A 13,683-nucleotide genomic window follows, 5' to 3' on the forward strand; every position below is an offset into this window, starting at 1 on the left:
TGATTGCTTGTGTTGCAATCGAAACGTCGTGATAATTTTTTATTGTTTAATATTTGTATTATTTTACTATTTCCCTTCTACGTGACTTTACCGAAAGAACCAAGAATACTTAAAATAAATTAATAACGGTGTCCACATTGGGCGGGGCATTGCCCCCCACCCCTCCCGTGCCCCCCATAACCTCGCCCATGTTTACATCGCATGTGAATGCACCCCCATCTTAGGACGCGGTACAGACAAAAGGGGGGTAATCCAGCATCTTGTCAGAGAGGAACGTCATCATCCAGCAGTGGATGGACCATGGCTGATGATTGCGGTGCTGGTGGTTGTACCAAGCAGCTAGATGATATGTCAGAGTCCACGTGTTCATAAGTTCACAACCCCAGATGATCTTTCTATTTAATTGTGCGCTTACTATAAACCAGATGTGGAAATCTGTCAAAGCGGCCTTCTGTGTCCTGTGTCACATCCCATAACCGAAATCTAAAATTGCCCATAATTAGTACAAATTGTGCAAAGAGAGAAAAGAAGCCTGTTTATGACTGGCACAGGCCAAAGCCCCACACTTACAATGCAGGCAGGGCAATTGGGAGCAAACTTGGCTGACTGTTGCAGCTGGTTTCGCAGTTCGAACCAAGCGGACTGCCCTGGTTAACGCCGCGAGTGTGTGATCGTCAAATACGCGCTGTCTGCTGGGAAAAGGGGTTAGGCAAGACTTTGTGACGTCATATTTGGGGGGGGGGGGTCTAACTTTTTGTGACGCCGTGTGACGAAGGGTGGGCGGGAGGGTCAAAAATCGTCCAAAATCGCGTGACGTCATTTATGGACGGCCCCTTAATAAAGAACGGGTCATGAAGCGGCCCCTTTAAAGAGCCGCAAGGTTGCCCACCCATGCTCCAGATCGAAAGCTTCATTTCTTTAGGAACTTCTTTTAGCTGAACTCGTCGAGGTGCGTGAACCATCTCGCAAACTCCGCCCATCCTCGCAGCCGCTTTTGGCAAAGCATCGAACAAAGACGGTGGCGGTCACCGCATCGCGTGGCGCTTTCAGATGCGCTGCTTCTGCGACCGTCTGGAACGTTCCTTCCTTCCGATATTAGGCAGCCGCTGGAGCTACGCACTTTCACATCCAAATTGAAAACTAATTTCTTTAGAAGTGACTTTTTGTGTGTTTAGTTTGTTGTCCTTCCCCACGCATCCCTGATTCGGCACGGTTAGCTACGTACGGTGCAAAAGAAGTTCAACATACATACATTCTCCGCAGAGACTAACACTACCCATAGACTCAACACTGCCCATAGACTCAACACCGCACCTCCGATTCGCACGGTTAGCTACGTACGGTGCGAAAGAAGTTCAACATACATACATTCTCCACAGAGACTAACACTACCCATAGACTCAACACTGCCCGTAGAGTCACGTAGGTAATAAATAAATAACAAATGCTTCACTTACATACAAAAAATAATAAACTACTTTAATTAATAATAGAAATAAAATAATAGCACGGTTATTTTATTTCTATTATTATTTCTATTTTTTTTGTCTACGTAGGGTGCGAAAGAAATTAAAACATGCGTACATGCTTTGTTCTTCAATACCACCATCATCATCATTAGCCGTGACCAATCCACTGCTGGATGAAAACCTCCCCAAGCTGCCGCCTCTCGCGATGTATAACAATAAGAATCGATCTGGTCCCCGTCGCTCCATCTCCGCTGTGGATGTGTTTACAGTAAATCGTTCTCGCATTGCATTCCTTGGCCTGCCGCTCCGTTGTTATTATTCTTCTTATTATTTAGCAGAGGTGTGGACTCGAGTCATGTGACTTGGACTCGAGTCAGACTCGAGTCATGAATTTGATGACTTGCGACTCGACTTGGACTTGCATAACAATGACTTTGTCCCACCTATGAGATGTGGACTCGAGTCATGTGACTTGGACTCGAGTCAGACTCGAGTCATGAATTTGATGACTTGCGACTCGACTTGGACTTGCATAACAATGACTTTGTCCCACCTCTGTTATTTAGTCTTAACCATAATCCAACGTCCCTTCGAAGCACGGACGTTTCGCTATCAAAAGTGCCACTCATTTCACAGTTTTAATTCTGTAATCGATCCGCGTGTAACCTCTAACCCACCAACTTTTCACGCTTCCAGTTTCATCCTGCCCTGAAGCTTTGCCTGCGGCCCCTTTGCATGGACGATGCCAGCCACAGGACAGTAATATGTAAATCTAAAAGTGGTTTTATACACGATGATTAGAATTGTCATCTTTAGTTCTCGTGAAAGTGTTGTGCATCAACGCTCAACATCGAAATGGTTGAAATTAGAAGGGAGTATTTTTTTGACAATGTTTAAAGAAACTTTCTCACCATAATCGTCATATCGTGGTATTTGATGTCGTGTCGTACGTACGTTGAAACTTCTTTCAACGTACGTACGACACGGGCCGCATGGCTGACAGATTTGAAGCTTTCGTGACTACAGGAATCCATACTCTTTTGATATTTCGGTAAAGTCACGTACGTAAAAAATAAAATAAAATGAAACATATTTTTATTTTATTTTCTTTCTTTCTTTTTATTTTCTTTCTTTTCGTTTTACCTACGTGACTTTACCGAAAAAAACAAAGAGTATGGACCCTTGCAGTCACGAAAACTTCAAATCTAGAAGTAGGGCCAAACCTAATGAATGAAACTGAAACTCTCACACCTTACCTCGCTAACCGTGGTGGCTAATCGGAGGCGCGGTAAAGGACAACAAACTAAACACACGCAAAAAGCAGTTCTAAAGAAATTAGTTTTAGCAAAAAAAAATTAACCCGTAAAAACAAAGTTTTTCACTATAAATCCTTTATATGCGTGGCGGCTAGAGTCATCTCGTCCTCTGGCTTGAGATGGCTGCCACCTATGGGTCAGATGATTGCCTGCCACCATTAAGCAATTGGTAATTAAATAGAAAAAAAATTCCTAAAAAGTGTAAAGTTATGGAACAAAATTTTCACGAAAATAAATTGTCACGCACAACGAGTCTGTGTGCAAAATGTCAGCTCGATTGGATCACGGGAAGTGGGTTAAAAAACGACCGAAAGATTTGCACGGTCGTAAGCGCGCAAGCAAGCAAGCAAGTGAACTTAATATAGAGGATTTAAAAACACACGAGTTTTCACGACTTGTTTGACCAGTTCAAGCCAATTGCTTGTCCCGTGCAAGGAGGGATTGGGATGGGGGGGGGGGTAGCTTCATGCAGTCCTCTGTCGCCATCTGCTGGCAATTGTGAAGACTGCGTACACCGTCTCCACAAGTGGAGACGTTAAAGACAACCCCACGGTGTGACACTGCGGCCACCCGAACCAGATGTTGGATCCAGTGCCGGGTTCTCCGAGTAGCAAAAGTATCTACATATGCTACGGGCACCGCGCTAAATGCTTTCAAGCTATCAATTCCGTTCTAGATTTGAAGCTTTCGTGACTGCAAGGATTCATACTCTTAGTTTTTTCGGTAAAGTCACGTAGATAAAAAATGAAATTAAAATTAATAAAAAATAAAACAATAAAATCACGACGTTTCGGAGGCAACACGTCTCCGTCATCAGGTGGGACCGTCACAGCCAGATTTGCTGCATCAAGTGAGGCAAGGATTCAAGATGCAAGCCCTTAGTATTAATTATTAATGTAATTTTTTACCTACGTGACTTTACCGAAAGAACCAAGACTATTAATTCCGGTTCAGTGATTATGCACTTGCTCTATTACTATAGTACTATACCGCCTTCAACTCAGGATTGAGGTGGGGGAGCCCAGACGTAGGGGAATTGGATCACAGCACAACAATGAATTATTACATTGCTATCTATTTAACTATTTTTTTTATTTTAGCAGGTAAGGCCCATACAGCTCTTTTTCAGAAGCGACCTGGCAATCACAAATGATAGGTCAACAAATTGGCTTATCACGTGGAAATTCATAGCAGCCAAATACTCGAAATGTAAGTTTCCAAATGTGGAGGAAAACTCTGAGGACCCGGAGGTAACTCCATGCGACCATGGGGAGAGAGAGACACGCAAACTCCAAATATACAGCAGCAGCAGGCGCCAGGGTCGGGATCGAACCCACGACCTCCTGTGTACCTGGCGAGGTAGTTAACATCTCCTAGCCACCGTGATGATGATGAGAGAGAGACACGCAAACTCCAAATATACAGCAGCAGGCGTCAGGGTCAGGATCGAACCCACAACCTCCTGTATACCTGGCGAGGAAATTAACATTTCCTAGCCACCGTGATAATGATGAGAGACACGCAAACTCCAAATATACAGCAGGCGTCAAGGTCGGGATCGAACCCACGACCTCCTGCACACCAGGCGAGGTAGTTAACATCTCCTAGCCACCGTGGTGATGATGATGATGAGAGAGAGACACGCAAACTCCAAATATACAGCAGCAGGCGCCAGGGTCGGGATCGAACCCACGACTCCTGTGTACCTGGCGAGGTAGTTAACATCGAACCAGCGTCGTACCTTTATCTACTGACCACTGGTGAGAGAAAGTCATACCGTAGGGAGATCATGCTCGACTTCCGTAAAATAAATTCGCAAATGGTCACTATAACCAAATCACTTTGGATGCAACTGGTGTGATGACATCTGATGTTATATGATGTACGTTACGTAATAAGTCAGCACCAAGAGATTGATTACAAGGTACGCCTAACCTAAAAACAATCTTACAATTATCTTCTTGGGTCTTTCGGTAAAGTCACGTAGAAGGGAAGTAAAATAATTCTCACGACGTTTCGGCCACAACGCAAGAACCAAGAAGATGAATCTCTGCAGTCACGAAAGCTTTAAATCGAAATCTTACAATTTTCGTCAGCGATATTCCCAAAATGCTACGGAAGAGGCTCAGGACAAAATCGGGCGAGGTTGTGATGCCAAATTAATTCCTGGAAGAAAAAAAAATAAAACTGCGTTCCGGACTATTCCTGCTGAATCGAGCCACAGCCGAGGAGGCATTAAAAAATAATAAAGTCGTAGCAGAAAACAAAAAGAGATGTTAATGTATATGGAACAAAAAAAAAAGCCGACAGCTTTAGCCCCCGCGGTATTCATTCATTCAAAAGAATGTGTCAATTGGTAGCCAGGGTATTTAAAAAGTGTTTATTACTCGCGTTTTAAGTGTCGTGATGATCAACCACCGTTGGTTTACAGATGTGGGGCCCTTCCTCCTTCACCAGGGAAGCAATGTTGTGCCTCCCCCCCAAGCTTTGAAAGCTGCCAGAATGTCAAAGCTAGTGTTTCAGAGCTGCGAGGTTCAGATTGTAATCGCTCTCCTGCCCTCTGAAGTTACCGGCTTGCTTCTAATTCAAAGTTAACGCGGGGCCATACATTACGTGTGGCCGTTCTAAGCCCCTATAGACTCCCCCAGAGCTAGCCACGTGATGTATATTGTTAATATGAGCGGAGCTGTATACGACCGCGTGATTTAGGTGATGCCTCCACGTGCGGTGTGTGGCTGTGTGTGTTTGGGTAGAGATGGCCAAGGTTTGGTGGATTTGGCCCAGCTGGGCTAGGGATTTATTGTCGGGGAGCGTCTGTGGCAAATCAATATATATAGCTTTTTAAGGCTTGGGTCATCCCTAGGTCATCTTGGCTTAAAATGGGGACCTTGTGTGTTGTTATCGTTGACGCCGGAAAGACAAAAGGGAGCCAGGCTGGCATGGTGATGGACACACTTCAATATTGCTTCATGCACTCCAGCAGCCTGAATAGCACCTGAAGACCGAAACGTCGTTTTTATTTTATTTTATTTTTTATACCTACGTGACTTTACCGAAAGAATCAGAGAGGATGGATTGCTGCAGTCACGGAAGCTTCAAATCAAGACTGAATAGCTCCTCTTAATAGCAACCATCGATGCAAACGATATTGTATTTTGGGTGTAGTAGAATAAAGTTTATTTGTGTATTTTTTATTTTGAGAAGTTTTTTTTTTATCTTTACAACTGTCTCTTTTCTTTCAGGTTCCCTCTAAGCACCCAATGTAAAAAAAAAACATTGATGTATAATACTAATGTATTTCTTTTACTCAGCGGGAGCTTGCATTGGCATCGTTGGCCAATTCCATTCAGTGAGTGTTTGGCTTCGTTTGGAAGACCGAGAACATGGTAACACTCAAAGCTCTGCACAGATAGATTCAAGAATCCCTTACTTTGGACCTCCGTCTTCTTGCCACATCGCAGCCGAAGCCTGCAACCCCGAGTTAGGGGACTTTAAAAGAGTGGCAGATTTAAGCGAAAAAGGCACCACGCATGTCAACAAAAAACACATTCCTGCGGAAGGAGCTGGTAGGAACGTTGGGTTGCTCGGTCAATGGCCAGGCTCAACGGCGGCGTGGTGTATTCCGCAATTATGGCCAACTGTGAGGGCGGGCACAAGCCGGCGTGAGTAGGTTAAACGTTGAGTTTTATAAAGGCACCACGGGGTGACCAGCCCCTCCCCACCCAGCCCCACCCCTCCCACCCCCCCACCCAGCCCCACCGGTGACGATTATTTGAACCGGTTCTGGGCCCTCCCCTAGGTCGCCTCAGCCTCAAACGCGTAACTGGTGTGGTGTGTGTACATCGCCATCGGGGAGACAAAGGCGTCCGGGCGTGAATGAATCCAAGTCCCGGGCGAAGCCGGGTAGTTAAGCTAGTACATTTATATTTACGAGACACTGACATGCAGTTCGCACTTGCTGAAACACCCATAACCGCATCTGTTCTCCTGGAAGAAAAAGAATTACACCGAACAAACTTGCCACGCAAGTGCATTACCGCGTCGATGTTTATTCGAAATGCAAGTGTTTAAAATAACACAGTCCAAGGGTAAAGGCTGTGTCGCGCTCACTTAAGGTAAACATTTAAGCAATTGCAAAATAAAATATCACAAGTCAATTTTACAACAAGACGGAAGACAATATTGATTGATCGCGCAAGCACTAAACAGAATGCACACTTCCCGCCACTCGCCGCTGTCAACATTTGCAGTGCGCCTTCCGTATAAAACAAAAACCACCTGCCACATTGAGTTTGACAATTGTTTACATTTGCCGGGAACAATCTTATTCCATTTGCGAAGTCGCCATCGCGAACACGAAACGAGGAAACCAACCCTTCGTGTGCAGAGAGAATGATCCGTGGAAGCGGATCTCACAGAACTGCTTCCGAGAGCTCTTCCCAAGTGACTCTGTCCTACACGGGAGTGGCCGGCCGCACTTTTCCATCTGCTCTGCGGGTTTAAAGTAACGTTCGTCTCATGACAATTTGCAAACAGGAAAACGTCGCGTGAAATGTTTACTCGAAAAAGCGGTGCGATTGTGTTTGACGGTGGTGTTTAAAAATCAGCAGCCCACCACTTAAATTGGTAGGGGTTGGCGAGCACGCACGTAACATGTGATCGCACGTGGCCCACCAAATTTATAGCGGCCACCAGAAGTCAGTTGAAGGACCCCGGTCTATAGAACTACTTGAAATCAACTAATCGTTATCAATCAATCGTTACCTCCCCATGTGCTCAGCAGTCGGCGTAGGTCACTTGCTTGAATGAACGAATGAGACCATGCTTGGACCACATTGGGAACTGACCATTGTGAACATTGCAAAATCAGCGGAGGCATGTATGTATGTATGTTGAACTTCTTTTGTGCCGCACGTAGCCAACCGTGCCAATTGGAGGTGTGGCATTGAAGGCGTCCATACAGCTTCTCTCTAGCTAGGTCCTTTACCAGATCTGTCCATGGAGTTGCGAGAGTTGCCACACAACGCCATACCCAAGTAGAAATGAACCAAAGGATCGATCGGCCGTTCCCAATAGCCACGCACGCACAACTTTTGTTGTTCATAAACGAGTCGAAAAGTCGATCCAAGCTGCTGCTTTCCACCAAATCGGACGGGTTGATGATCTCAGCTGTTGTCGCAAGCATCGTCTCGAACGAACGATTCAGACGGTGAACCAATGCCGAGGACTGCAGTTGGATTGTGGAAAAGCCGTGGAAATTCAGCGCAGGCGTGCAAAACTAATCCGTTCCGTTCCTGCATTTGCTGCTCGTCGTTTCAGAGGTACGCAGCTTGAGCCCAGCAGGCAACCCTGGTTAATACTGCAGCCGGTGCATTAAACCAAAAATATACGTGCCCATCTGCTTTAACAGGGGACGTTATTTAAAATTAAGCGTCGGTCACGCGTGCCGGCATTACCAGTTCACTTGTGCCAAATTCGCAAACGACTCTCAAAATCGCCCAATCAGGAAGCGACGTAGCAACATTGCCGCCCCCCCCCCCCCCGCTACTGAGAAACTGTTGCAGACTACGCCGCCAGTGCAACACGGCGCCCTCGTGACAGCCCTGGCGGCACGAATGCAAAACATACCGACGACGGCACGATCTCGCAATCGGAAAGTCCGCGAGCCCGTCGAAAAACCAGCGCAACCGTGGCAGTTATCTCCCCGCGCGCGTTCACACGCTGGCGTAGACGTTATCGATCGAGCCGCCCCCCTCCGTCTCCAGCCGCTCGTAGAGCCAGCGCCGGTCCCGGCGGCAGGTGGGGCCGCAGCGAGTGGAGCTGCAGGTCGAGCAGGGGTAGAAGCAGCCGGGGCAGCCGTCCTGCAGGCAATCGCAGGCGTCCACGCCGCCCCGCACCAACCGGCCCTGCGAGTCGTACACGCGGCTAGGGGCGGGCGGGCGGCGACGGCAGAGGGGAGGGGGGTGAAGGGTGAACGGCAGCGGCTTGTGGACAGGAGAGAGGAGGCCACTGGGCGCTGTGCACTTTTAAATCCACGACAACCATCGCGACATCAGAAATCGTCTGGTGTCAAGGAGCGAGAGTGATTGACCACAACAAAAAATAAAAATGGGGGGGCCAAGAATAAATAAGTGGAAGATTGCAATTTTAGTCGATTAAACCAACTCAACTTCCCGGGTTGAATCGTCCCCTTCATTGAAAGCGGTGAAGTCAACGTGACGTCGTGCTCAAATATTTGCTTTCGCCCACAAAGTCATCCTCATTTTATTCACCTCGGAGCGATGACGGAGGGGGGTAGGTTTAGTCAATACTGCCAACCGGGAAATGAACTTCAGTTTTAGACGTATGCTTTCGCGACCAATATTATTCATAATCAACGTTTTTGGGTTAGATCGCGTTATTTATAAATGTGTCGTGACCCTCCACCACCAAATGAACTTCGCTGCATTACGATTTCGCGCTGTTCGCCTCAACCGCTGAGAACTCGCTCCATTACACCCAGCCTCTGATTTTCTGTGTTTCTCTACCCCCTTTGCACAGCCAACCACCCCCGCCACCCCGTACCCACCTGTCCACTTGCTGAAGCTTGGTCTGCAGCTTGCGACGTTCTCGTTTGCTCGTCTCGGGGTTGAAGTCACCGGCTGCCTGCGGAAGCGACAAGGGAGATAGCCTGTGCATCAACAAGGAAGAATAATCGTACACGCGCGCACGGCCCGGCTTTGTAACGATCTGTGGCGAGAACCCCGACGCTCACGCCGGCGTGCAGGAGGACGTAGGCTAGCAAGACGGGCATGACGAGGTGGGCCATTTTAGCAGTGGTTTTTGTCTCCAAGCGCCTGGAAAAGCATTTGGTAAATTTGGCCGGTTTTACATAGGGGCAAGTCCCAAATAGCAACACAATTTCATTGGATCGTTTTAATGATTGTCAGTGGCCCCGTCAACAACACAGGCGGACAGAGATATGACATGAACGCCTTTTAACCTGAGATGGGAATCGCTCCCCGAACATATTTTTTTTCGATTTGCATGTTCACTTCTGTTTTAAATAAACACTAGCAGGAAGTACCCGGCTTTGGCCGGGGGAAAATATGTATATTTAAAAACTTGTCAGCTCTTAAAAAACTTAACATATACATACACAAATACTGAGCTATTATAATAGCCCGGTGTTCCATTTGTCTGTCAGCAAATTTTTAAGAGCCTAAGAGAAGGCCTGAACCAAAAAGTTCTAGAAAGTGGGGGTAAAATGTTGATACAAAAGGTTTCTAAAAATTGTAAACCCCTCCCCACCCAATTTTTCTTTATTTAGTTAGGGGCCGTCCATAAATGACGTCACGCGATTTTGGACCCCCCCCCCTTCGTCACACGACGTCACAAAAAGTCAGACCCCCCCCTTCAAATATGACGTCACAAAGCTCTGCCACCACCCCCCCCCCCCCCCAAAAAAAAAACACATTTCAATTTCGAAAATAAAATATGCTTCAAATTGCTTTAAACTATTGTCATTGTAGTGCGTATTTAATGTGGCGCTGCACTCTGATGTTGTAGGAGAAAACATTTATTAAAGAGTCTATTTAATTAAGTAGAACGTGTTGTCTATATTTGTTTTAAGTTGCGCATTTTGATGTGACGTCACATTTCTCTAACCTCCCCCCCTCGTCACACATCGTCACAAATGTCTGACCCCTCCCCCCCCCCAGGTGCGTGACGTCATTTATGGACGGTCCCTTAGATGTGTGGGAAACAACAAATTCCGAGGGTGGTTGTGGGTGGGTGGTATGGGCTTAGTTTGTTGTATTTGTGTACTTTGTTAAAACGTAAACAATATCGTCTGTTAAAAGCATTACAAAGATATGCGAACACAGACAGACACAAAAAAATAATTTTACCGGTAAGATTACTTAAACTAAAAACATTACACATTCTTGGTTCTTTCGGTAAAGTCACGTAGAAGGGAAATAAAAGAATACAAATATAAAACAATACAATTTTCTTGCCGTTGATTTCACACCTGATGATGATTGCTTGTGTTGCAGTCGAAACGTCGTGAGAATTTTATTATTTTTATTATTTTCGTTTTCCCCCTCTTCGTGACTTTACCGAAATAACCAAGAATATGAATCCCTGCAGTCACAAAAGCTTTAAATAAAAATAAAAACATTACTTTTTAGATAATTAAATGGGGGGGGGGGGGGGTCACAAGACTTACGGAACCCTTTAATTTTACGAGACACGCAAACTCCAAGTATACACAGTATCCATTAAATGTTACCCCTACACTGCAATGTGCTTACCGTGGCGATTACTGTGGTTGCAAATATATCTTTGTTTCAATATCGTGGGTGGGTGATGAGGGCATTTCACGTGGCCTCAACGTGCACCTAGCCTGGCACAAGCGTCGTGGTGACGTCACCGCCACTTAGTGGCGAATGGTTGTTGCTGGGGATCGATTCCAGATCGATTCCTGCTCACGGCCAACACCGCCGGTGACGATTATCTGAACCGGTCCCGGGCCTCCCCTAGGTCGACTCAGCCTCAAATGAGTACCTGGTGCGGTGTGCAGTAAACATCGTCACTAGGGAGACAAAGGCGGCCGGGCGTGGTGCTGGCCACCCACCCCCTCGTGTGCCACGGTGCCGGCCTTCATAGGTGCTCGCTAACAGCACTTGCCCCTGCAGTCTGTTGAGGCTACACGGGGCATCTTTGTCTTTGTGTGAGGACAACCCCAGGCCCTTACAAATCCTCCATTGCGTCTCTACCACCACCACCCTCACCACCACCATCCTCACCACCACCACTCACCACCACCCTCACCACTACTCACCACCACCATCCTAACCACCACTCACCACCAACACCACCGCCCTCACCACTACTCACCACCACCACCACTCACCACCACCACCCTCACCACCACTCACCACCACCACCATCACCACCACTAACCACCCTCAACACCACTCACCACCACCACCCTCACCACCACCCTCACCACCCTCACCACCCTCACCAACACCACTCACCACCCTCACCACCACCACTCACCACCACCCCCCTCACTCACCACCACTCACCACCACCCTCACCACCACTCACCACCACCACCCTAACCACCACTCACCACCACCACCACTCACCACCACCACCCTCACCACCACTCACCACCACCCTCACCACCACCACTCACCACCACCACCCTCACCACCACCACCCTCACCACCACTCACCCTCACCACCACCACTACTCACCACCACCACCCTCACCACCACCACTCACCACCACCACCCTCACCACCCTAACCACCATCACTCACCACCACCACTCACCACCACCCTCACCACCACCACCCTCACCACCACCACTCACCACCCTCACCACTACTCACCACCCTCACCACCACCATCCTCACCACCACTCACACCACCACTCACCACCACCACCACCACTCACCACCCTCACCACCACCACTCACCATCCTCACCACCCTCACTCACCTCGTCGTGTTGCTGTTGTGCTCCCGGAGTTTCCTTCCCACGTTTTGCTCGCCTCATGGCTCCAAGTCTCTCTCCTCCCTCCCTCCCCTCTCTCTCTTCTCTCTCTCAGCCGCTTACCGAGGGTGCATTCTCTGGGTGGACAAAGGACGACTACTTGAGTCGACTTTGAGTCGTCCTTTGTCTGTGTGTGTCTCTCTCGGCCGGCGTCTGGGTCAAAGCGAGTTGTAGATGTTGTTGTTGTGTTCAGCGGCAATGGAGGAGGAACAGGAGGAGGAGGGCAGTGGTTGATAGTGGAGTGATGTGATGGCGATGGCGTTACCAGAGCAGAGGTTTTTTCGTGCGCTCGTCTTTTGTTGAATGTGAAGGTGCACGTAGCCTGGCACAAGCGTCGTGGTGGTGAATGGCGGTTGTTGTTGTTGTTGTTGTTTCACCTACAGAGTGGATATAACAGCCGAGGGGTCGGCGAACTGTGGATCTTTAAAGGACTCCAACATTGCGGCTCTTGAGTTGGGTGGAGAATTCTGTTGTATTCTTGATTCCTTCGGTAAAGTCACGTAGAAGGGAAATAATAAAATAATGAAAACTATTTTTCCCTTCTATGTGACTTTACCGAAAGAACCAAGAATATGAATCCCTGCAGTCACGAAAGCTTTAAATCTAAATTTCTGTTGTCGTTACCGAATTCCGAAAAAAGTGGCACTTGTTAATTTTTTGGTTGCTGATCACCCTGCCCATGAGATTTCAGTTTACCATGGGAGTCCAGTTCACCATGGCAGTCCAGTTTACCATGGCAGTCCAGTTTACCATGGGAGTCCAGTTCACCATGGAAGGCCAGTTCACCATGGCAGTCCAATTTACCATGCAGGCCAATTTACCATTGGAGTCCAGTTCACCATGGCAGTCCAGTTCACCATGGAAGGCCAGTTCACCATGGGAGTACAGTTGACCATGGGAGTCTAGTTTACCATGGGAGTCCAGTTTAGCATGGGAGTTGAGTTCACCATGGCAGTCCAATTTACCATGCAGGCCAATTTACCATGGCAGTCCAGTTTACCATGGAAGTCCAGTTCACCATGGGAGTCCAGTTCACCATGGCAGTCCAGTTCACCATGGAAGGCCAGTTCACCATGGGAGTACAGTTCACCATGGGAGTCTAGTTTACCATGGGAGTCCAGTTTAGCATGGGAGTTGAGTTCACCATGGCAGTCCAATTTACCATGCAGGCCAATTTACCATGGCAGTCCAGTTTACCATGGAAGTCCAGTTCACCATGGGAGTCCAGTTCACCATGGCAGTCCAGTTCACCATGGAAGGCCAGTTCACCATGGGAGTACAGTTCACCATGGGAGTTTAGTTTACCATGGGAGTCCAGTTTAGCATGGGAGATGAGTTCACCATGGCAG

At 47.6% G+C, this 13,683-nt stretch overlaps 1 protein-coding gene and 1 long non-coding RNA gene across 2 annotated transcripts; both read right to left on the reverse strand.

The window, feature by feature from the left end:
* Positions 1-3,861: 3,861 nt before the first annotated feature.
* On the reverse strand, positions 3,862-6,490 carry LOC144736176 (uncharacterized). Its single transcript, XR_013588724.1, has 2 exons — positions 4,492-6,490; positions 3,862-4,136 (listed from the first exon to the last, which is right to left on the reverse strand). It is a non-coding gene; the product is annotated as an uncharacterized LOC144736176 (long non-coding RNA).
* A 328-nt stretch (positions 6,491-6,818) lies between these two features.
* LOC144736146 (ARL14 effector protein-like) lies at positions 6,819-12,810 on the reverse strand. The gene is made up of 3 exons (XM_078618723.1): positions 12,281-12,810; positions 9,354-9,430; positions 6,819-8,710 (listed from the first exon to the last, which is right to left on the reverse strand). Exons 1-3 carry the CDS (start codon positions 12,335-12,337, stop codon positions 8,500-8,502), a joined length of 345 nt encoding a protein of 114 aa, XP_078474849.1. The 5' UTR covers positions 12,338-12,810; the 3' UTR covers positions 6,819-8,499.
* Between the last annotated feature and the right edge of the window lie 873 nt (positions 12,811-13,683).

Source organism: Lampetra planeri, chromosome 59 (assembly GCF_965212315.1).
Source record: "Lampetra planeri chromosome 59, kcLamPlan1.2.h2, whole genome shotgun sequence".
Taxonomy (NCBI): domain Eukaryota; kingdom Metazoa; phylum Chordata; class Hyperoartia; order Petromyzontiformes; family Petromyzontidae; genus Lampetra; species Lampetra planeri.

Coding starts and splice junctions, on each gene's coding strand:
- LOC144736146 (XM_078618723.1), bottom strand. CDS start 12,337: ATGAGGCGAGCAAAACGTGGGAAGGAAACTCCGGGAGCACAACAGCAA. Junction 9,431..12,280: donor CACAACAGCAACACGACGAG/GTGAGTGAGGGT, acceptor TCGCTTCCGCAG/GCAGCCGGTGACTTCAACCC. Junction 8,711..9,353: donor AAGCTTCAGCAAGTGGACAG/GTGGGTACGGGG, acceptor GCCCGCCCCTAG/CCGCGTGTACGACTCGCAGG.